Raw genomic sequence first — 21,579 nt, 5'->3', positions numbered from 1 at the left:
TATGTGAGAGTGGGAAGATGGTTGAGGGTAAAATAGGGAGAAATTTGAATGAGATATGATTGATTGGGCAATTAGTACTCTAGAATTACAATTATTTTGGGACGGAGGTAGTGTGTGTGTGTATATATATATATATATATAAAAGATAAAAATAGACATATATATTAGCTAAAATAAGTCTAATTTCCGGCCCTCCTCTTTGGGCTGACATATATATAGCTAAATAAGTCTATTTTACATCCCTATTCTTTGGAAAGTGGCATATATATATATCTATTTTTACTACCTTTTCTCTGTGTGTCGGGCCTAGCTGTCGGCCCATCGTGCCGGGCCGACCCAACGTGCCGGTCGGGGGGGGGGGGGGTGGCAGGCATGGCCTGGCGGTCAGGCCGGGCCGTGCTTGGGCCGTGCCGTGGGCCGGGCCGTCGGGCCTCGGGCCTTTTGGCCATCTGTAATGCAAATATATCTAATCATCAGCCCTCACATCATTTCCATAATATTTTAACAAATATGTCTATCATTTTTTTGTTTTATGATAAGTACTGATAAACCCTCACGTTTCATTATTTTCTTTTCCTTTTACTCCTAGCTCGATCGTCGAAAAAAATTTATTAAAAATTGCTTAGTAGTTGCCGTAGCAAAGCGCGTGAAATCACCTAGTTAGATAAAATGTCAAGACAACTTAAAAGCACCATTAAACTTGAGTCGTGTTGTTCCAACAAATTTAATTATATAGAGTAGAACATCCTATTATCGATGGGTTGTACCATAATGGTATTTGTATAGTATGCGAGACATTGATACCAAGTTATACGTAGTCGTAAAAAGATGGGAGTTGTGGATTTTTATACTGGTTCAGGCTCTAAGATGGGTAATAGCCCTAATCCAGTTTGATACCAGCGATCAACCGAAACCAATGGAAGAGAAATCTGTAAATTTATCAATGATTTGAATCATTATTTTAAGACTGTCGCTAGTAAAAGATTAAAAAATAACACTAGAAGTCTAGAACCATCGTTCAAGTGATATCATCGCAATTTGAGAAAACTAGCGGTAAATTTACAAATGCCCAACGGAAGACAATGGAATAGATCACCGCCCCGCTTGATTCACCCGTCCGATCCAAATCCAACGGTCATCCTTCCATCTCCCCCATCCCCACGCCTCCTCTCCTTCCACGAGTCGCCGATGAGGCGACCACGCCATCTCCATCTCCTCCACGTCTCGTCGCCATCTCCTCATGCCTACCCACTGCTAGGGTTTGCCCCTAAGCCCCCCACCCTCTCCGCCATGGCTCTCCCTCTCCACGACGCCACCACCTCCCCCTCCGACCCCGACGACCTCGGCGGCGGCGGCGAGGAGGAGGAGGAGAGGCTCGCCTCGAAGCCGCTGCTCTCGTCCCCGTCCACCTATCCTTCCGCGGGGACGGAGGAGGGCGTCGAGGAGCTGGAGCTCGACCGGAGGTACGCGCCGTACGCGAGGCGGGACGCGTACGGGGCGATGGGCCGGGGCCCCCTGGGCGCGGCGGGGGCGGCGCGGCTGGCGGTGGGCGCCGCCGTGCTCTTCCCGCTCCGGCTCGCCGCGGGCGTGCTCGTGCTCGTCGCCTACTACCTCGTGTGCCGCGTGTGCACGCTGCGTGTGGAGGAGGAGCGCGAGGGTGGCGGTGGCGGCGCGGCTGGAGAAGTGGAGGGGGACGGGTACGCGCGGCTCGAGGGGTGGAGGCGTGAGGGCGTCGTGCGGTGCGGCCGCGCGCTCGCGCGCGCCATGCTGTTCGTCTTCGGCTTCTACTGGATCCGCGAGTACGACTGCCGCTTCCCTGATGCTGAGGTATGTAGTCCTTGATGATTCTACTTCTCCACGGGACGCCTCCTCCGAGTTTTGTGTTTACCGTTGCTTGCTTCATATCTCAGTAGATTGATATTGTGACCAATTTTGTTTACAAAAATTGATAATATGTCACTTCTTAGGTAGCAGCGCCTAATGGCTGGTTGGATTATGAATGTCGATTTTGTACTCTGGCTGTTGAAATTGGAAATACATATTAGAGCCGTTCTGCAATTTACTTTATATCTACTGGGTGAGGGTTGGGTAATGCTTGTTTGTGCTGGCATAGGTGTTTTTTGGACTGGTTCACAAGTGGTTCTGGTATATGTTCTGATAGCTGATGCTAGAAATTAGCATGCAAATGCACATCCTGTCAGTTTGGCATGTCTTTATCAGTGGACTTCTAACTTCTGTGAAGGCTTGCTTATTTGTTGTTGTCTCTCACGACATGATGCATGCCTTGTGTCCATTTTTGGTGGAAATGTGCTAATATTATACAGCTCTTGGTGATCCTTCGAATAAACTGGCACCTTTAAATAGTATAATAGTGTAATGTGATGATAATTGGTTATCGTGGTAATTTTATTTCATTGCTTAGTTCAATATTATGATGATAATATGCTGGATCAGGTGGTGGTTTTATGCCCTTGGTTAGCCTCCAGTAGGTGAGAATAAGATAACGATTGAGTTCTAGTGACCGGAATGATGTTCAGAACTTGTTCTGAATTATAAATATGACTCTCTGACAGATTTATTTTGTTTCTTATCCAAGATGGATATAGATTTTTTGGTGATATGGTGTTGTTCTAAGATGGTTAAATGTTTTAAAGGATTTTGCCCATATTTTGGGACAAGTAGTAGGGAACATTATTAAGGAATAATAGTCTCCAAGCAGCTCAAATTTCTTTTTCTTGAAGTATGAAGTTTTAAATCAGTGCCTCTTGTATCTATTTTATATATCCAACTGGGTACTCTGTTTTCTTCAGGATGAGCATCAGGAACAGTCCAAAGAATTGGGAAGACCAGGGGCAGTAGTATCTAATCATGTATCTTATGTGGATATTCTTTACCACATGTCATCTTCCTTCCCAAGCTTTGTTGCCAAGGTACTGCAAATATGTTGTAACTTTGTTTTTGTACTTGTAATTTTGAAAAACTGTCATTACAATGTACTCATTTTGACTTGTCTCTTTTACACATCATTTTTGAAGAGATCAGTGGCCAGATTGCCCATGGTTGGTCTCATAAGGTACTTGCATTCTTGTTTGGATTTGCCTCAGTTGTGTCTGTACTTTTGGTAAAAAAGGAAAAAAAATCTTACAATTTTGTCCTGTGTGTCTATCTCTAGATACAAGTCACTATTCAATGTTTTGACCATTAACAATATTCTGTATCGATTAACCATGTGAAATTAACTTCACTTGAACTTTTTGCAAAATGACTTCATGATGTATATTTTTATTTTTATTCCCTTTTCTACTATAGTATGAATGTATAACAACATAGTACAGCCATTTTTTTTAAGAGCATATATCTGTTGATAGAGGGAGTACAGAGAGTAGAAAAATAGTTGGGTTTATTCAGATGCCGCGTACAGCCGTACATTTACAAAATGACTTCTGTTTTCATGCAGCAAATGTCTTGGATGCATTTTTGTTCAGCGGGAATCTAAAACCTCAGATTTCAAAGGTGTTTCAGGTACTTGCTGAATGCTGATGTCCATAGCCTTGAGTCAATCATTTACTTGTATTGCCTTAACTTCAGGTCAGAACAGCATATTTTCCCTTTCATTAAGAGTTCACATCTGAGATGTGATTTGCACATGAGCGTGGCCACTTAATTTGGCCAAATTGACAACATAGCATATATGCGCATCAGAGTGGTGAAACATGTAAAACATAAAAGGGCCTTGATCAAAAAGTACATTTTCTTCTTCATAATGACCAAAAGTTCACAGGATTGAAGTTCAAAATAGTGTGATGAGATATTTACACCACAGTAACTGAACTAGATTACAGCACTCGGTGCACTTCTACTTTCTAAAATATTTCTGTGATGGGGCAGCTATGTCCTTTCTGTTGTATATATGGCTTCATTTTCTGTTGTCATGAATATTGTTAATACCACTTAGCTAAAGTATTCAGTTTGTTGTTGCTTTTGCTAATCCATTCAATGCACAGGTGCTGTGACTGAGAGAATCCAACGGGCTCATCAACAGAAGAATTCTCCAATGATGCTACTTTTCCCTGGTTGGTTCCTGATTATTGTTTTGGACCCTTTCAGTTTTGTTACTAACTTAGATTAAGGATAATATCAATCCATCCAACACTAAATGTATAACTTTAGTTGCAGCGATTTCTCTCTCTTTTTTTTTAATTTTTAACGCAAGGAATACATTGAGATTGTTTACTGAATTCCCTTTTGAAAATGGAAAATAATGAACATATCCAACACAATTTAACATTTTTACTGAAAGGCAAACAAGAATGTAGAACTATGGTATATGATCTGAAAGTATATTTAATACATCACTCTCTAAATTGCTTCACTTTTTATGTAATTATTTTCTTATGTATCATATGTAAATACTGGGCTGTTGCATTCTTCTATTACAGAAGGCACAACTACAAATGGTGATTATCTCCTCCCTTTCAAGACAGGAGCATTTCTTGCAAAAGCACCAGTGAAGCCAGTCATTTTAAGATATCCTTACAAGAGATTTAGTCCAGCATGGGATTCGATGTCTGGGGTGAGTATCAATGACTTTTATATCTTTTTATTCATATACCCTTAAAGCTGGCAAGTGTTTGGCTTGAAGGCCATGCAAGGCAGTGTCTGCCTTGCCAAATTTTACTTCTTTGGCTTGTATTTGGCCCCACTTGGTTTATCGTCAAATTCTTCTAAGGTTTCTTACTTTCTTTAGCATTGGCTCTACTTCATTCTCTTTTAAATACTTGGTAATGATTATCCAGTGCTATGCGCCAAGCCATCTATGTGCTTTTTAGAACTTTGTGAGTTTGATGTCAATTTTACTAATCATATGCTGAACAATTTCAACTTGTCGCTCCTTCATCTGTTTAACTTATCTATATCTCATGGGAAACTTGTATCTGTTCAACCTTACTGAATCTCATGAAAAATTTTCAGGCTCGGCATGTATTTCTGCTCCTTTGTCAATTTGTAAATAACCTTGAGGTGATCCATTTGCCTGTGTATTACCCATCTGAGCAAGAGAAGGAAGATCCTAAGCTGTACGCAAATAATGTACGGAAATTGATGGCAGTGGAGGTATATACATTTATCTTTCAAAATCTTAAAAATGGTTTTCACCATCCACATTTTCTTTATAATCCATTTGTACCACCTGAAATCTTATTCCATGCTAACTAATATTACATTTTTATTTTTGTTCTCAGGGGAACTTGATTCTTTCTGATCTTGGGCTAGCAGAGAAGCGTGTGTACCATGCGGCATTGAATGGTAATAATAGTCTACCTCGTGCTTTACATCAGAAAGATGATTGAAATGCCTTGCCATCGCGCTTCTGTATACTGATGCTGAGTGACTTGCTTGTAATATGAGTACAATTTCCTGGTGTTGCATGATTCCTCATGTTGAGAGGAGCTATGTTAATATCCTCCCAGTAAACTGTAAAATTATTTGTCCATAGTGTGGTTCAGTAATCATGTCAGTTATACATGATTACATTCACATGTCTGGGACACACTTCACCATGCAATCCATCGATGTGAGCTTTATAACTGCTACTTTGTTACAGAAACTGAATCATCTATTTGGTCTTCCCTGCAGGATTATTATGTAAAGCTAATTTGGATATGCGTGCCGTTAATTTTCCTATTTGTCCCTGAAATGTTATCGTACATGAACCGAAGTCAAAGTTTGCCATTAGTTTTTCTCACCAAAGGGATCCTTTGTAGATGACCACAGAATTTTGCAGCAAGAATCAGCTAGGCATTAAACCACAGGAATTAATACATAGGGGGATGAAGGGGGTAACCATAGAAATTTCCATTTTCTTCAGCTCAGGATCATGTTTAGTAGTGTTGATGTGTCATCACTAACAATGTTGTATCTGGTGTACCTTCCAACTAGCGAATTACCAATCAAATGTAATAGTTTTTATGGTTACCTATGTGATCCATTTCCCTTTTTTAGCTTACACCATCTTAGTTTAATATGTTGATTGGTTCTTCATTAACCTTACTCTTTACAATAGCAGAAGTTGGGGTGATGCCTACATTCAAGACACACCCTCCCACTCTGTATTCAATACATCTGTTGTTTGCCACATTTTCCCTTGCACGTATGCATTTATTGGTTGCTAATTGATCTCATGCGTTCATTATATAATCTTTAGGTCTGAGATTAATTATTTGTTGCCTTCCCGTGCACGTATGCATTTATTGGTTGCTAATTGATCTCATCCGTTCATTATATAATCTTTAGGTCTGAGATTAATTATTTGTTACCTTCTCTAATTTTTGATCTTATACTGTATTTATCTGCCATATGCCATCTACCATAATGAATGGGGACTATACTGGTCAGGGTAGAAATATATTGGACCTGGCTATTCAAGCTTCCCGTTGGCAGAACGTTACTGACCAGTATAGCTATCAGCGGTTTACGGTGATGTTTCTTTCTTTGCCCAGCACTATTAATGAATGTATATTGGCTTCTTTAACAATGTTGCTCCTGTAATTATTATTATTTTGTCTTTTTGGTTTGAAAATGTTCTAGTGCCAGGTATGCCTGTCAATTTTAGACTCATTTGAAACGCATGAATTTCTTAGAAATGCAGTCTGACCGTGGGTGATTATATGGAAGTACGACAAAATTTCTAAGAAATTCATACGTTTTTGTCGGACTTTCATGCAATCCCCCTGTAGTCAGACTGCGTTCCAAATAGGACCAACCTAGTAGTACCGGATTTGAGATCGCTTTGGGGAAAACAAAACAATGTACTAAAATTGCTGATGACGTTTCATGCTCCAAAAAATGGATAAAAATTCATTGCTATCGTCACAGGCCTCATTCAGGGTGCACAAAATTGCCTTTCACGAAAACCGTGACTAGTGGTCCTTAGTGGCCTAGTTTTCATGAGAACTCCCTTACTGGCTTAGTTTATCAAAAATTTAAAATTCAGTTTGATATTTTTTTAAAAAAATTGATGGTTTACCGAGCGACTTTTATCTTGAGCAAAAAAACCTTTCAGTTTTCGTGAAAACTGAGCGGTTTCTATCGCCTCTTCCAGCAAGGCCATGCAAGCTAGGTGGCCTGTGTCCAGCTCCAATGGTACATTAGTACTTATCAATAACTTTAAAAAAATTTAGTTTAAAGACACTAGAATAACTTATATAGATATGTCTTACAAAGTAAAAACGTTTCTTTATTGTATATAATAGAAAAACATAATCAACAATATATTTTGGAGATCGTGTCATTATCAAAAGCGATCAGAGGGAATAAATTTTCAGTGCTCCTATACGACTAGATGATGGATATGGGTTAGGATTGGATATCCAATGGCTCAAAATCCAGCTGAATACTTTGGAACTTGGGAATGCACAAACAGTTAACTGACATGGACAAACCAAAGAACTCGAAACCTAATTTGCTCTACTCGTGTAACTTCGATGCAAATCGACAGAATTTACAACATAGCCAACATTGGCAGCCGACAATATAGGAACTAATCCGACAATATAGCCAAACAAGTCTGACAGCTTTCTAATCTGCTTGTTACATGTGAAGAAATGTAAGTTTTGCAAGCACCCCATGAGAAGGGCAAAGTATCTTACATCAAAATTTTACACACACTGTAAATTTCAAATGGCCAATAGCAGGATCAACTAAAAACCTGAAAAACAAAAAACTGAGGGAAGGCTCCACTACCATCAATTAGGGTTTGCCTTGCTAGTTACTTCATGTCAGCATCAGGAGGCCTGTCAGGCCTCCAATATAGAATTGTATTAGCTCCATCTGCAATATCCATGCCAACAACTGCACTGATCTATCCTAGAATTATATAGTTTTGGGCTCGTCGCAGGGAAAAGGAGCCAAAAGAAGGACAATGAACCAGCCAGAAATGCTACTGATGCCACTCCTGGAACACAAAGCACCAGGTAAACCAATGTAAGAAGTAGCATATTTAAGACTCAACCATGCTTTTGATTTCTCGAAATAAATCAAGGTACACACCTCTTGTTTGTGGTGATGAGAAAACTGGCAAACCCATTATGTTACAAAATATGTGGGCAACAATAGGAGAGACGATATTCCCTGCAGTATTTTTTGAACGAAGTGATTGAACAACCATGTTGTCAGAACAATATAAAGCTTCAATCAAACAATTGAATTAGGTAAGTGCAGTGGAAGGATGAAGAAAAGGAGACTGGTGTATTCAGGACCTTGCTTTAAAAGTTTGACTCTTCAAGAAACAGGTTACATACTTCATAATCACTGGTAACAATTGAACTTACTATGCAAATCCTAGAATCATTCACAATATTTTTTCTTCTCAAATATAGCTACCAAAACTAATTTGTATAATTGGAGAAGTCATTCCCGCAACAAGTATATGCATAGCTGGAAACAACAAATGCATTAGGTAAGTGCAGTGGAAGAGTGAAGAAAAGGAGACTGGTGTATTCAGGACCTTGCTTTAAAGTTCAGCTCTTCTAGAAACAGGTTACATACTTCATAATCACTGGTAACAATTGAACTTACTATGCAAATCCTAGAATCATTCACAAAAAGATGTCTTCTCAAATATAGCTACCTAAACTAATTTGAATAACTGGAGAAGTAATTCCCGCAACAAGAATATGCATAGCTGGAAACAACAAATGCACAATGTACACATGCAACACACAAAAGAAAGAGTAAAACCTGTTCGGGTGAACAAAAATACTGCATACCACCCAAAAATTACAGTGTAGCCTAACTGGACACCTGTGAATGAAAGGCAAAAAGTTAAGGCAAGCCCAGCAAAATGAAGCAAAAGTGATATACTTTGAGAAAAATGATGTACAAAATATGACGAATATATTGAAAGATCAAACATTTGTTTGTAGTTTAAGAACGAATACAAAGGAACCACTAACAAATATTGACACCTGTAGTTGATGTTGTACGAAGTCAATACTTTATTTTAAAAAGTCAACAGTGCAATATAATGATGATGATAAACTAATATGCTAAATACCAATGACTGTGATTAGATATGAAGGTGTTGCTACATCACTATAGGTTGCAAATCAACATGGTGTTGAAATAACTTCATAAACAAAGATACAAAAAAAATCGCTTTAATTTCACATATTAGAAATAAAGTAAGTTAAATATAGATCAAACAACTTTACTCTAAAAATCATTAAAAGGAAGGCGTTACAGTAAAGAATAGAACTAAAAAATAAGAAAGAAAATACCAACGATCAGGAGTGATCTCGTAAAATTGCGTCCCTGTTGGTGTAGTTCGAATAAATGGTTCAAGTGTGCTGTTGATAGAAAGGCTCAGTTACAAATTAACAGAAGAAAACATCAACACATAGGTAAATCTTAAGGGTTGTATTACGCAGCAGTTCTTAATTCCTATAGAAACAACTAGATAAGGACAGACAACATGGGTATAAACAAGTTAATAGTACCAGATCAGACCCTTAGAAATGAAATTTTGGTACAATATAAAAGCTATTTACCTAGGCTGAAGAAGACTGGACTCAGAAATATAATGTTATATATTTTGAATCCTCCACATAGAAGAAGAGGTACCATGCACGCCCGGAAAACCAATTCCTCTGTAATTGGTGCCTGAACAAACAAGCATACTCAAATAAAAATCACTAGTAGAATATATAAAGGAAACCATCGTTTCAGTAGTAACATTTGCGCCATAGAAAGCTAAAAGTTTTGCATAAGTGGTAATTTTTCATGAACTGTTAGATGGTAACATCCTACAGATCAATCGTACTATATCAATTAATTGAAAAATTCCTTGATCATCGCCACACCACATAACATTCCATCGCCGGTTTACAAGACAAAGCAAATGCATCAAAGCGAAGGAGAGAACAAACCACTACGCAGTTGCGCCAAACCATCACATCTCCTACGGAGGCACGGATCCGGTGAGCAAGCCTCTGTGCCCAGCCTATCTCCGGCTCTTCATAGCCTCCGCCGCACGAATTCGCCAGCAGCCAGAGCCTCGCGACGAACGAGCCAGCGTACACTAGCGATGTAAGGAGGAGGGGAATCGCCACCGCTTGAAGCTGCAGCCAAGCACCAACAATTTCAGAATTGAAGCATCACCAAGCTCAAACCTGTTAGTATTACTGACATGTTCAGAAAGGAAAAAAAAAAAACAAGAACAGTAAGTGAGGTCGCTTAGGCTCACCAGGTGATCTCTCCGAATGCCAAACACGGCGAGCACGACGGACGAATCCCCGATGCTCCACACCTAGGAAGGATGGGGAGGAGAAGACGCTAGGGACATGAGATTCCGTTTAGGGTTTAGGGTTCGGAGGGGACAAGGTGGGGGGCACTTACGCGGAGGAGGGAGGCGGTGGCGAGGAGGGAGGCCGAGGAGGAGAAGGCGGCGCAGAGGAAGCGGCGGTGGAGGAAGACGCGGAGGGAGGTCGGGGGCGGGAGGCGGAGGAGGGCCGTGGGGGCGTAGAGCACCGCGACGTAGGAGACGGCCATGGCGGCGCACGCGGCCACCGCCGCCGCCGCCGCGCCGGGTATCGCCGGCTGCGGGGAGGCGGGGTGGTGGAAGCTCGCCGGCGTCGCCATTAGCTCCGGCGAGCGGAGGGAGTAGAGTAGTGTCCGTCAGTCACTCAAGAGACTGAAGACGGGGGACACCTTCTCCCTTCTCGTGTCTATACTTCTCAACATAAAAAACAATGTAAAAACTGCTTTTATAATTTGGAGTATAATATAAACATTTTTACATTGTTTACTATATAGCAAATGATAAGGCTTAGAGAATTTTTTTTATTAAATTTTAAAGTGCTTAAACTCCCCTCTTATACAATTACTTTATAATATAAGTAGACAATTGGGAAGATTAGCTACCCTATGATCAGATGGCTAAGTGGTGCGATTGCGTACACAGTTTATTATGATCCGATATGCTTCCTCCGTTCTACAGTGCAAGATTTTCTAGCGTTATACAAATTTATAAATATGTTAATGAATATAAACACATATAAAAAACGTATACATTGATCAATGGATGAACCGTCCAAAAAGTTTACGATATGAAATGAAGGGAGTATTACTCGCTACATTTTGGTTATTTGGTTGCACATATCACTTTCTACGGTGTTCTTTTTTTTTTCTTTTCTCCTGAAGATGAACATTAAGTTTTTTTTACGTAAAACGATGTGGTATTAACATTTGATTGATTGAGTTTTAATTATTACAAACTTAAAAAATAAATTAATATGATATTTTAGAGCAACTTTCATATATAATTTTTTCGCACGAAACACACCGTTTAGTAGTTTGAAAAAGAACGGGCCGTAACATTTTATAATCCAATTACTATCTGTCTTTGGCCATATCACTGTTTTTCAGTGAATAATGTTGCAGCTTGCAAAGTAGCTTCATTTCCGGTCGTTTCAATTCAACATATTGCCACCAATCGGAGCCGACCAAAGGACGGTGGCAATACCATCTAAATTTGAACTGTTTTTCTTTCATGTTCAGTACAAGCCTTATACTCACTTTATAAGACGCATCATCCGTTTTGAATTAACGGTCCAGATTTGAGCTTGTGCCATGCTCCTCATATATGCATTTATTAGTTCATGGTTGCACTGCAGTGAGCATCTTCGTCCACATTGGATATTGGACATTATCACCACATTCTAACACAAGCGCAGCACATCCATTTGCCGTCCGTATTTGCAATGGTGCACAGATACACAATGATGTTCATAGTTGCACTGCAAAGGTGTGTTCTGCAGAGAGATACAGGAGGAACGGAACCAGGCGAGTACTCAAGTATGGCCCTTCTGAAGGCACAAAACAGGGCTCCACATTGCAAAAAGTAGCGCACAGCTCAACCAGCTCCAGGCAAAAAAGTAACTCTATTTTGATGTTGGCACAGCCGACAAAACTGCGGTTTCATGTCCACATTCAGGTCTTCAGAGGAGCTTTCTTCTCCCTGTCGGATATGCGAGCGGGAGCGTTTGTGTGCGACTTGAAGCGGCCTCGACCGCCGTCCTCCTTCTCCTGGAAGTTTTTAGGTCATAGATTTAGCACCATTTCAATTATTGATAGAAACACCACCTTAAGAGTTAATTTTGATGTTTTTAAGTGTGATGAAAGTAAACCTTCTTCTTTACTATCTGGACGACATCCTCGTCTTGAAGAACATGGCCAAGCCCACAATGTTGCGGGTAATGCCTCGCACTTGTTCCCCATACAAGTACATACTTCACATCCTTGACCAAACTCCTATGGATATGGTTGCAGAAGTCTTCAACTGTGCAGCCACCTCTATCCTGTTGACACAAAACCCAAGTCATCAAACATATTGCAGTCCTTTAGAACAAGTAGTGCAAGGCATGACAACAAATAAAGCTTACAGTAGAAAGAACAACTGGATCTGTGAAATCAGGTTGCTGTCCTTGTGGCTTTGTATACACTCTCACTAGCCCCATTTCCTCCCACATTCTTGCTAGTAGCCTGTCCAAGTTTAGCTGCAAAGAAATAGTTTATGTTAAATTCAAGATAAAGAACCACAAAATGGAAAAGAGAACCAATTGGGGACAGAAAACTCAATACTACTGCGTGCACTGCGGTTTTCAAGATGCTCACATCACACAAGGCCCAAGGGAAGTACCAGAAATAACTTGAGAAGGATATAAAGGTCCCCATCGTTTGGCATATGCTTATGCTTATCAGCCAAAATTTGAATTTTCAATGTTAAATTTGGAGCTGATTTTGGGGTTTTTTCATCGAAGTTTATTTTTCAGCCTTTGCTTTTGGATCGATAAGAACACATATATAAAAGTTTTATTCACAAACTGCTACTCGTTTGCAAATATGCCATTTGGCATATTCTGAAAATATGCCAAACGATGGCAGCCAAAATTTAACTGAGAGAGTAAACAGAAGATATATAACATGCCTGCAAATTGCAGCTGATCACAAGCGAATTTGGTTGCCGAGCAAGCTTATCCACATCATCAATACCAACAACATCAATCTTGTTATATACATAAACACATTTTATGTACTTCCGATTTCCTTCAATAACATCGATGAAGTCATCCACGGTAGCATCCTCGCGGAATAACACCTAAAGAAAACCAAATAACTGTGTTAATCATGCGTGCACAAACACACACATACACAATCATAAGAGTGCGTGTGTGACCTCTGCGTTGTGAATTTTGTACTCATGCAGTATCTGATAGCAGAGCTTCTCATCAACATGGGTCAAGGGAATCATGCTGTTGAAAGAAATTCCACCAGTCTTCTTCTTTTTGAAATATATCTGTTCATACAAGCAGAAGTGATTAATAATAGACCAGGGAAAATAAACAGTACAGATACACATACGAAATGATTCATTAGCAACAAAGAATATGATTTAGAAAGAGCAACACCAACTGTATAAACATGACTCAGGTACACCATATGTAAGACTTGATTCAAGGAACTAGTCAGCAGAGTTACATGGTTCAAATAGTCCACAGAAGCTTGCTGAAGAGTGATTTATGATATACTTGCAGATCTATGTGCAGAATGACTTAGCACTGTTATATTTACTATCAGTAGTTTGACAAATTATCTGACATGGCAAGGGGAAGCTGCAGTCAGCCCTGGCTTGCCACTCCACGGTTCACGTACTGTTTTCTTATGTAGGCAAATGTATATTTTACCAAGATGATAATGATACACCTGGAATTAATCCTAATCAAGCACATGATGCTCAAGATGTCATGCAAATTGGTTCATTTGTTGGAAATGGAATCAGATGAAACGAATGTTGTTTGAGCCCCAAATTGTCCATCTTGCGTTTTCAATGTTGAATTCTAATTTCGCCCTAAGCACTACCTGAGGAGGCCTTTTGTTCAGACGAAGTCCAACAGCTTCCAGTTCTCTAGTTAATATTTGGCGGTGTCCTTCACTCTGAAATGAAATTCAGAACAAGAATCCAATAAGCAAACAGAGCTCAGGTAAAGCTTGGATCATGTTCAATCACATATAGAAGGGGAAAGATTGGATGTAATTGTAACATTTTTTTCATTAAGAAAAGAAAAGGAACTCCATCAAACCCCGCCTCTTGATTTGCATCAATCTAACCTTAACAAACTCTCCACTAAAATCTTCTAAGAGCTTTCAAGCATAAAATTGATAGATTCATTTAAAGACAGTGTATAAAATTTCTTGTCTTTATAGGACATATTTACAAAATAGCAAACATGAGCACTCAACTGAACTTGAAGTTCACCTATTTTACTAGTAATATTACAGGAGTTTTTATTAAGAAAAGAGAAAAAAAACATCTAGTGAAGGAGATATGCAATGTTAAAAAAGAAAAATGGCCTTGGTGAATAAGTAGCCAAGTGTTGAGCTTATCACATGATTGTTTGCCCTATATTGTCAACTTTAAATTCATAATTTCCCCTATTTATCTATTGTTTACAGGTCACAACCCCTTGTTTCTTGTCTCCTAACTTTTAGGTTTTCAAACTTTTAGTTTCCTAAAGCTCAAAGTTACCTCAAGTAAGATAATTTTATCATTATAAAATATATGCAGGTGCTTGCAGAGTAAGACAGTTGAGCATTCTAACAACAGAAGGCTTAATTGAAAATGTGGATACTTTAAAATATTCTGCTAGTAAAAGGTGTTGTTTAGCTAGTCCTGAGTTCAGAATTATATCAAAACTACGATGACTGAGACTGATTTTCTAGTCTATCATGATGGATGGACAATCACACTACAAAAGAGAAAAAAGTACATCGGACCCTTTCCAACCTTTGAGAACATTAGCTCTTCAACAAAGTAAAGGACTAGAAAAGCAATGAAGCAAAGCCGATACAGCTACACTACTTACTTTTGAGGCATCCAGAACCATGAGCACAAGATCTGATGACTTTGCGACAGCAATGACCTAAAATGATTAAAATAAAAATTAAATACAAGTTATTTTTGGGTAAAAAGACACAGGTGCACCGTACACATTGTGATAATAAAAACATTCACAAAATTTACCTGTCTACCACGCCCCTTGCCTTCTGATGCACCTTCAATGATACCAGGAAGATCAAGAAGTTGGATTTTGGTATCATTGTACTGGATAATACCAGGAATGCAAGTGAGGGTTGTGAACTCATATGATGCAGCTTCAGAATGGGTCCCAGTCAACATAGTCAAAAGAGTTGACTTTCCAACACTGCAACATAAATTTCAACACGGAAATCACAGTGATTTAATAAATCTAAGAAAAGAAAAAGATTGGGACTCAACTGTTTTTAGTAGAGAGTTGGGACATAGATGTTTTCATCTTAAATTGAACTTAACAAACAACGTGCTCACATGCATGCTAGAAAGTATATGGAATACAACATGGAATACCAATTTATCATGGGTAATCCATCGTTCTACCAATTAAGATATTTAGATATCAAATTCCCATCGTTCTTTTTCAAGTCATTAGATGGAAGAGTTAGAAGACAGGCATGCACAAGAATACAAGGCAGCCAATAGTTCGTAAGAGCTAGAATGGCATGCACAAGAATACAAGGGAGGCAACAATATATCGAGAAGATTATATTACACCAGGTTCTTATACAGTTATACTGATCATTACAGACTCCATGAATTCTAAATCTATCGCTACAAACTGAAAGGCTTGAAACACAGGATTTTAGGGTACTCAATTTATAGGGATGTAGGCGGAGGAGAGACCTGGGAAATCCAATAAGTGCAACACGACCATGCCCAAACTTTGTGACTTCAAAACCATCTCCTCCACCAGTGGAACCCTATGTGACCAAAATGATGCAGATGTGACAACAGAAATCCATGGAATTCCCATGACTATGTCAACTTTTTATATTACCAAAAGAACTTGTAAGGATATGATCAAGATGAAAAATAATAACAAAAGGAAATATCAACATGATATTTCAAATAACAAAAGAACTTGTAATTCCATACCCCACTTGCAACAAAATATTTCAAATAAATGCTCAAACGTCATAAATACCTTAGGGGGCTCTAATAATTGTGTCCTCAACTTTGCTATTTTTGCTTTCAGTTGTCCAAGATGGTATTCTGTATGACAACCAGAAATAAAAATTATTCCCAGATAACAATATGCAAGACATTTCTCACACAGTATTGAGTATGGGTGGGAATGTAAGAGATCAGAGATAATCGTTCATTAGCTAAATACAACATTGTTAATAGCAAGTTCACGTTCAGATACATAAATTGCATATATGCAAACAGAGATACTCAATTACTCAGTTATGCCTGTTCTTCTAGCAACAAATTTGGCATCTGACTGTTGATACTGGACGAGTATAGTGTGTGTCAATCAGAAAATGGATAAAGCAGGGTATGCAGTAAACAGAAATCAGGCAATAAAAGACGAATTCCCTGAGTCCACTCGTCATAACATGGATGAATTTGTGCCAAGCAAAGAACATGTGGCAACAAATCAACAATTTCGGATCTGAACATTGACCAGTGGATGCACAAATAAATGGCCCACTGGCCATCATTGATCCAAATGTCCATAACACTGAATACCAACATGAAGAGAAATTTTAGCAACAAAATAAACTGGAAGGTTGAGAATCGTCAGTGGCCAGTATAACTAATAAAGCAGCAAATAATGAAGTAAAAAATCCTGAAAATAAACATATACTCGCGATGCTCATTTGACATCCATCCAATCCACCAAGTTAATTTTTATATCAATCACTGACCCAGTGAAACATGCTAGTATAGTTTCATGATGAAAGAAACGAAAAAAAAATTAATATGAAGGAATGAAGATGAATTACAGGGTTGTATTAAAATAAAAAACAACCTGTTGCTTTATTTTTCTGTGTCCGAGCCATCTCGGCTTCAATCTCCTTGATCCTCTCAAGGATACCCATCTTTTAACTTGTGACGTATGCGAATTACTCCAAGGTAGGTGAATATACGACCTGTCGCAGAATAAAAGAAACAAAAGAATTACAATGCAGTGATTTGTGCAAGCATCTGAGGCTGCCCTACAGCTCCATCCCTAGACCCCCAGTATTGAAGGCTAGACTTTGGCAAGGGCAAGACGGAAAACCCCTTAACACTAACAGGGGCGGATCCCCAAACTTTTTGGGTGAACAAACAAACTGTTACTAGTTGTATTAAGAATAGAGGTTTAAGGCTCTCAGATTAAAGAGGAAGAAGAGCTTTCTTCCAGATCTACAAGAGAAGCTAGGGTTTACGAACGCACGCGCGCAAGCAAATTCCAGACAAAAGTAGTCCCGGTGAGGTGGGAGAGAGATGAATCAGAAAGAGAAAGAGAAAGAGGATGTGGATGCTCACCAGGATCCCCTCCCCTGCCCTGCTCTGCTCGCTCGCCAGATGGAGATCGCCGCCCCTCCCCTGTTCTGTTCAGCCGCGACTCGTCTTGGCGGCGGCGCAAGGAGCGGAGGAGACGAAGAGACGGGAGATTTCTCTTTCTTTTACGCGATACTCGACTACTCCAACTTTATCTCAGTATTTTTATTACTTTAAAACTGACTTAGAGAGTACTCCCTCCGTCCCATAATATAAGGGATTTTAAGTTTTTCCTGTAACGTTTGACCACTCGTCTTATTCAAAATTTTTTGAAATTATTAATTATTTTATTTGTGACTTACTTTATTATCTACAGTACTTTAAGCACAACTTTTCATTTTTTATATTTGCAAAAAAAAAATTGAATAAGACGAATTGGTCAAACATTGCAAGCAAAAACTGAAAATCCCTTATATTGTGGGACGGAGGGAGTATTTCTTTTTATGACGGATGGTGGCCCACGTAACATCGATACTTTAAAGAAAAAATATTAACAAACTCGGTTTTAGAGATTGTGTCGACAACCATCTCCCCAGACCGCCCGCAACCACTAATTGCCACACTATGCACCGCCATCACCGTTCTTTCTTCATGAGCCACCATCATTCCTAGGGGTAGGTAAAAAAAGACTGAACCGAAAAAATCAAGACCGAGACCGAATTTTGTTCGGTCAATTCGGTTAGTCTCCTCAGTTAACCGAATAGATCGAATTAACAAGAAATGTCTAAATGCAACCTACAATCCACTAAATTCAATAGGATTGAACTCTAATTTTCACATCCCTACTTCTTCAAGGCATACAACCTAATAAGAGTTTTTATTCATACGTGTACAACATGATCTGTAAGTAGGATATGTCACATTATGTACTAGATTAACTTATTCTTATCGGAGGTAGTAATAAGAGTAAATTCCCTGTGTACCCTGAAAACTCACTCAATCCATTTCATACCCCTAAAATTTATAAGATCCCTTCTATACCCTTCAAATTTCAATTTGATCCCTTCCATGCCCCTACCATTATATTTTCCTTCATTTCACTATTATATTTGGTTGCAAATGTCTTTTTTACCCTTGATGCTTTAAGTTTGAATATAAACTTGAAAAACGATTGAAAATTTTGTTTGAGTGCACAATATGTGCATTTTATGAAACTAATGTGACTAAATGATTAGTGCAGAAAATTTTGACATAAGTTTAAAAATAAAAAAAATGTAATAAATTAAAATATTTATTTGAAATTTTAATATGACAATGGAATTTTTTGATCGGGAACATTCATAAAAAAAATATTGTGAGCGTTGGTAGTCCTATTTTTGTATGAATGCTCCTCATTTTTATGACTTTTTTTAAAAAAAATAAATATATTTTTTATTTCATTATCTAAAAGTAAAATTTGTGATAAATAATGCATCGCACACAAACTCATAACTATAATAATCTCATGCAACGAACTTTTACATTTTTTAATAATGTAATTCGTAAATTTCTGTGTTCATCCAAAGGGTAAAATGGTCATTTTTATAGAAATTAGACCGTCAACTAATGGTCAACTGACAGGAGGGGTATGGAAGGGATCAAAATCAAAATTTGGGGGTATATAAGGAAGTAAGCAAAATTCAGAGACATATAAGGGATTAGCTAAAATTTTATAGGTATACAAGATATTTTCTCTAGTAATAATCCTCTAGTACTGTGAAATCATGTGGTGATTTAATCTATGTAATGAACAATTGTCAAAGGCAAGTGTTTGTAAAAATACGGTGAATAGTGTTTTCAGTTGTCGGCATTGGTGGCTAGTCAGACCGGTGGTGATTGGGTGGTCTGACCAGGTAGTCCGACGGTCAAACTGGCAGGCTCCAGGAGAGAGTCGGTTTCAGGTAGTTTTCGTGGAATTTCCAGATTGCTTCATGTTTATGATTTCTAGATGGTTTATGTTCGTATACGATACTATTGTGTGCTGATGTGAGTCAAGTTGGTGCAAACTTGTACTAGGATATGGAGTTTCTTTGTTGCTCATGGGCAGGTGTTGCTTGAGGCTATGGGAATATAGCCGGTGATGGATCAGGACTAGGCTTGGGAGAAGTTAAGGTTCAGACGGTCAAGGATATCATGTGGGATGTTCAGGCTAGAGAACAATGCACGTGGAGGTGAAGGTTGGAGTCTAAGTTTGGAAAGATTGGAAATGTAGAGTTGTACGGGGATGTTGTTTCCCAAGTCTGATAGGTTTCCTACGTGATTAGGAGTCCTAGTTTTCATTGGATTCGTGGCTAGGGGCAACCACGTTGTGGGTGTAAATATATGATGGATTAAAGCTAGAAGATATCGACTTTTTGGAAGAGAAAAATTAAGATTTTCTTTGAGGTTTCAATCATAGTTCATGAGTTGAGAGAGGAGTGCTTTAGATGCACTTTGTAAACACATATCGATGTAATAAAGTTGATCTACTTTCAAGAGTTTCATCGATATATGTTTTTCTAGATCAGACGGTTTGACCGGAGTTCATAGGACGGTCTAACCGGAGGCATGGCGATGGTCTAACCGGTGGCAAGGAACCGGTCAGACCGGTGGTGGCGAGAAGGTAGCAGAGGGAGGCTACGGTCCGATTGGCCGGATAACATCGGTCAGACTGACGGCATAGGGGAGGTCCGACCTGTGTGCACATGGAGGTCAAATCGCCTACGCCTACGACTTCGTCAAGTTTGAAGGTAACTTTTATTTCCATAGAAAGTTTTTGGTATTCCTACCATTCACCCTCTTATGGTAGGTTTGTTCGGTCTTGTTCGATCTTTGAAGTACATGATACAATACGATATGTAAGTTGATATGCATGCATGATATCTAACTTTGTCAAATTTTTCAATCAATCTTCTATATATAAGAAACAAGGGCACATTACAAAATGAAAAACAATGTGTCAAATATCACTGCTGGAGAAAGAGTTTTTAACCCCGGTTTGTAACCCCCTTGTAGTCCCGATTATACAACCGGGACTACGAATCCAGCACTAAAGATAGCTATCTTTAATCCCAGGTGAAATAACCGGGACTAAAGATCCATATTTAGTCCCTGTTGGTGTTACTGGGACTGAAGATGGAAGAGGCCAGGTCCTGATTGGCAGTTTTTTTTCATTGTTTTTAACTCCTTGCATATTGATTTCACTCCATTTCCAAAACATCCCCAAATTGTGAAACCCCCAAATCATCTCCGAATCACATATCATATATCACAAATTCTAAAAAAACATCACATATTCACATCACAGTCAAATACATCACAAATTCTCAACAAAAGTTTCATCACAAATCCTAAAATCCCCAGCCCGGCCGCCGACAACCCCGCCTCCTCCTCGTGCACCCGGCCACCGCCTGGCCCTCCGCGGCGCCCCTTCTTGTGCGCCTGGCTGCCTCCCGGCCTCCTCCTCACGCGCCCGGCCGCCGCCTGGCCCTCCGCGGCGCCCCTCCTTGTGCGCTCGGCCGCCGCCCGGCCTCCTCCTCGCGCGCCCGGCCGCCACCCGGCAGGCCGGCCCTCCGCCGCCGATTGCCCGACGTCCTCATCATGTGCTCGCTCCCAGCCGCTGCTACGCTGAGAAACAGATAGGGGAAAGAGATAAGGAGTTAGAGTAAGGAAAGAGATAAGGATAGTTAGAGGAAAAAGAGACAGAGGAGAGAGGAGTTTGTGAGGACGAGAGAAGAGGATAAGTATTAGGGATTATATAGAGCGTTTTGATTTTTATTCCCGGTTAGTAATACCAACCGGGACTAAAGTTAGGGGAATAAAAATCCCGGGCGCCCTGACACGGCTTGACATGGAATCAACCGGGACTAAAAATCACACAGTCCCATTATGCTTTTAAACCGGGACTAAAAATGCTTTCTAGTCCCGGATTTTTAAGTAACCAGAACTGTTGTGGTTTTTGGGCAACCGACCAAAGATGGTTTCTCCAGTAGTGTATGAAACATAAATTGGTTAAGAGTAGTGCATAAAAAAGTGAAGGCGCAAAGATCATATGATAAATGGATGCAAGCTATTCCAAGATAGCAGCGCTTAAAGCAATGGCTGGTATGCAAATTAATCAATTTACACCCATCTAATTCACACTAACATGAGCGTGCATGTAATGATCGAAGAAACTGATCAAATTATAGTATGATGGGAAT

General features: G+C 39.4%; 3 protein-coding genes across 3 annotated transcripts; 1 reads left to right on the top strand and 2 right to left on the bottom strand.

Annotated features, from left to right (window-relative positions):
* The first annotated feature begins 1,179 nt into the window (after positions 1–1,179).
* On the top strand, positions 1,180–5,661 carry LOC127773664 (lysophospholipid acyltransferase LPEAT1-like). The gene is made up of 8 exons (XM_052299803.1): positions 1,180–1,827; positions 2,811–2,930; positions 3,036–3,073; positions 3,458–3,522; positions 4,005–4,073; positions 4,440–4,573; positions 4,972–5,112; positions 5,241–5,661. The coding sequence occupies exons 1-8, from the start codon at positions 1,189–1,191 to the stop codon at positions 5,346–5,348; spliced, it is 1,314 nt and encodes a 437-aa protein (XP_052155763.1). The 5' UTR covers positions 1,180–1,188; the 3' UTR covers positions 5,349–5,661.
* A 1,797-nt stretch (positions 5,662–7,458) lies between these two features.
* LOC127773665 (CAAX prenyl protease 2) lies at positions 7,459–10,714 on the bottom strand. The gene is made up of 8 exons (XM_052299804.1): positions 10,393–10,714; positions 10,241–10,303; positions 9,924–10,115; positions 9,546–9,657; positions 9,276–9,344; positions 8,737–8,799; positions 8,047–8,127; positions 7,459–7,951 (listed from the first exon to the last, which is right to left on the bottom strand). Exons 1-8 carry the CDS (start codon positions 10,633–10,635, stop codon positions 7,818–7,820), a joined length of 957 nt encoding a protein of 318 aa, XP_052155764.1. The 5' UTR covers positions 10,636–10,714; the 3' UTR covers positions 7,459–7,817.
* Positions 10,715–11,348: 634 nt separating this feature from the next.
* Positions 11,349–17,554, bottom strand: LOC127774115 (developmentally-regulated G-protein 2). The gene is made up of 12 exons (XM_052300394.1): positions 17,405–17,554; positions 16,905–17,025; positions 16,074–16,141; positions 15,773–15,849; positions 15,077–15,257; positions 14,919–14,975; positions 13,915–13,989; positions 13,232–13,351; positions 12,983–13,153; positions 12,438–12,551; positions 12,183–12,353; positions 11,349–12,081 (listed from the first exon to the last, which is right to left on the bottom strand). Exons 2-12 carry the CDS (start codon positions 16,972–16,974, stop codon positions 11,986–11,988), a joined length of 1,200 nt encoding a protein of 399 aa, XP_052156354.1. The 5' UTR covers positions 16,975–17,025; positions 17,405–17,554; the 3' UTR covers positions 11,349–11,985.
* Between the last annotated feature and the right edge of the window lie 4,025 nt (positions 17,555–21,579).

This window comes from Oryza glaberrima, chromosome 5 (assembly GCF_000147395.1).
Source record: "Oryza glaberrima chromosome 5, OglaRS2, whole genome shotgun sequence".
In the NCBI taxonomy this organism is placed as follows: Eukaryota; Viridiplantae; Streptophyta; class Magnoliopsida; order Poales; family Poaceae; genus Oryza; species Oryza glaberrima.
This window is presented reverse-complemented; position numbering and strand designations above follow the sequence as displayed.

Excerpts from the sequence above, each read along its gene's own strand:
- LOC127773664 (XM_052299803.1), top strand. The coding sequence starts at position 1,189 with ATGAGGCGACCACGCCATCTCCATCTCCTCCACGTCTCGTCGCCATCT. Across the intron at positions 2,931-3,035 it reads TCCCAAGCTTTGTTGCCAAG|AGATCAGTGGCCAGATTGCC; the intron begins GTACTGCAAATA and ends TCATTTTTGAAG. Across the intron at positions 5,113-5,240 it reads GGAAATTGATGGCAGTGGAG|GGGAACTTGATTCTTTCTGA; the intron begins GTATATACATTT and ends TTTTGTTCTCAG.
- LOC127773665 (XM_052299804.1), bottom strand. The coding sequence starts at position 10,635 with ATGGCGACGCCGGCGAGCTTCCACCACCCCGCCTCCCCGCAGCCGGCG. Across the intron at positions 10,116-10,240 it reads GCATTCGGAGAGATCACCTG|CTTCAAGCGGTGGCGATTCC; the intron begins GTGAGCCTAAGC and ends GCTTGGCTGCAG. Across the intron at positions 9,345-9,545 it reads TCCAGTCTTCTTCAGCCTAG|CACACTTGAACCATTTATTC; the intron begins GTAAATAGCTTT and ends TTCTATCAACAG.
- LOC127774115 (XM_052300394.1), bottom strand. The coding sequence starts at position 16,974 with ATGGGTATCCTTGAGAGGATCAAGGAGATTGAAGCCGAGATGGCTCGG. Across the intron at positions 13,990-14,918 it reads TGGTTCTGGATGCCTCAAAA|AGTGAAGGACACCGCCAAAT; the intron begins GTAAGTAGTGTA and ends ATTTCATTTCAG. Across the intron at positions 13,352-13,914 it reads TGAACAAAAGGCCTCCTCAG|ATATATTTCAAAAAGAAGAA; the intron begins GTAGTGCTTAGG and ends TTGTATGAACAG.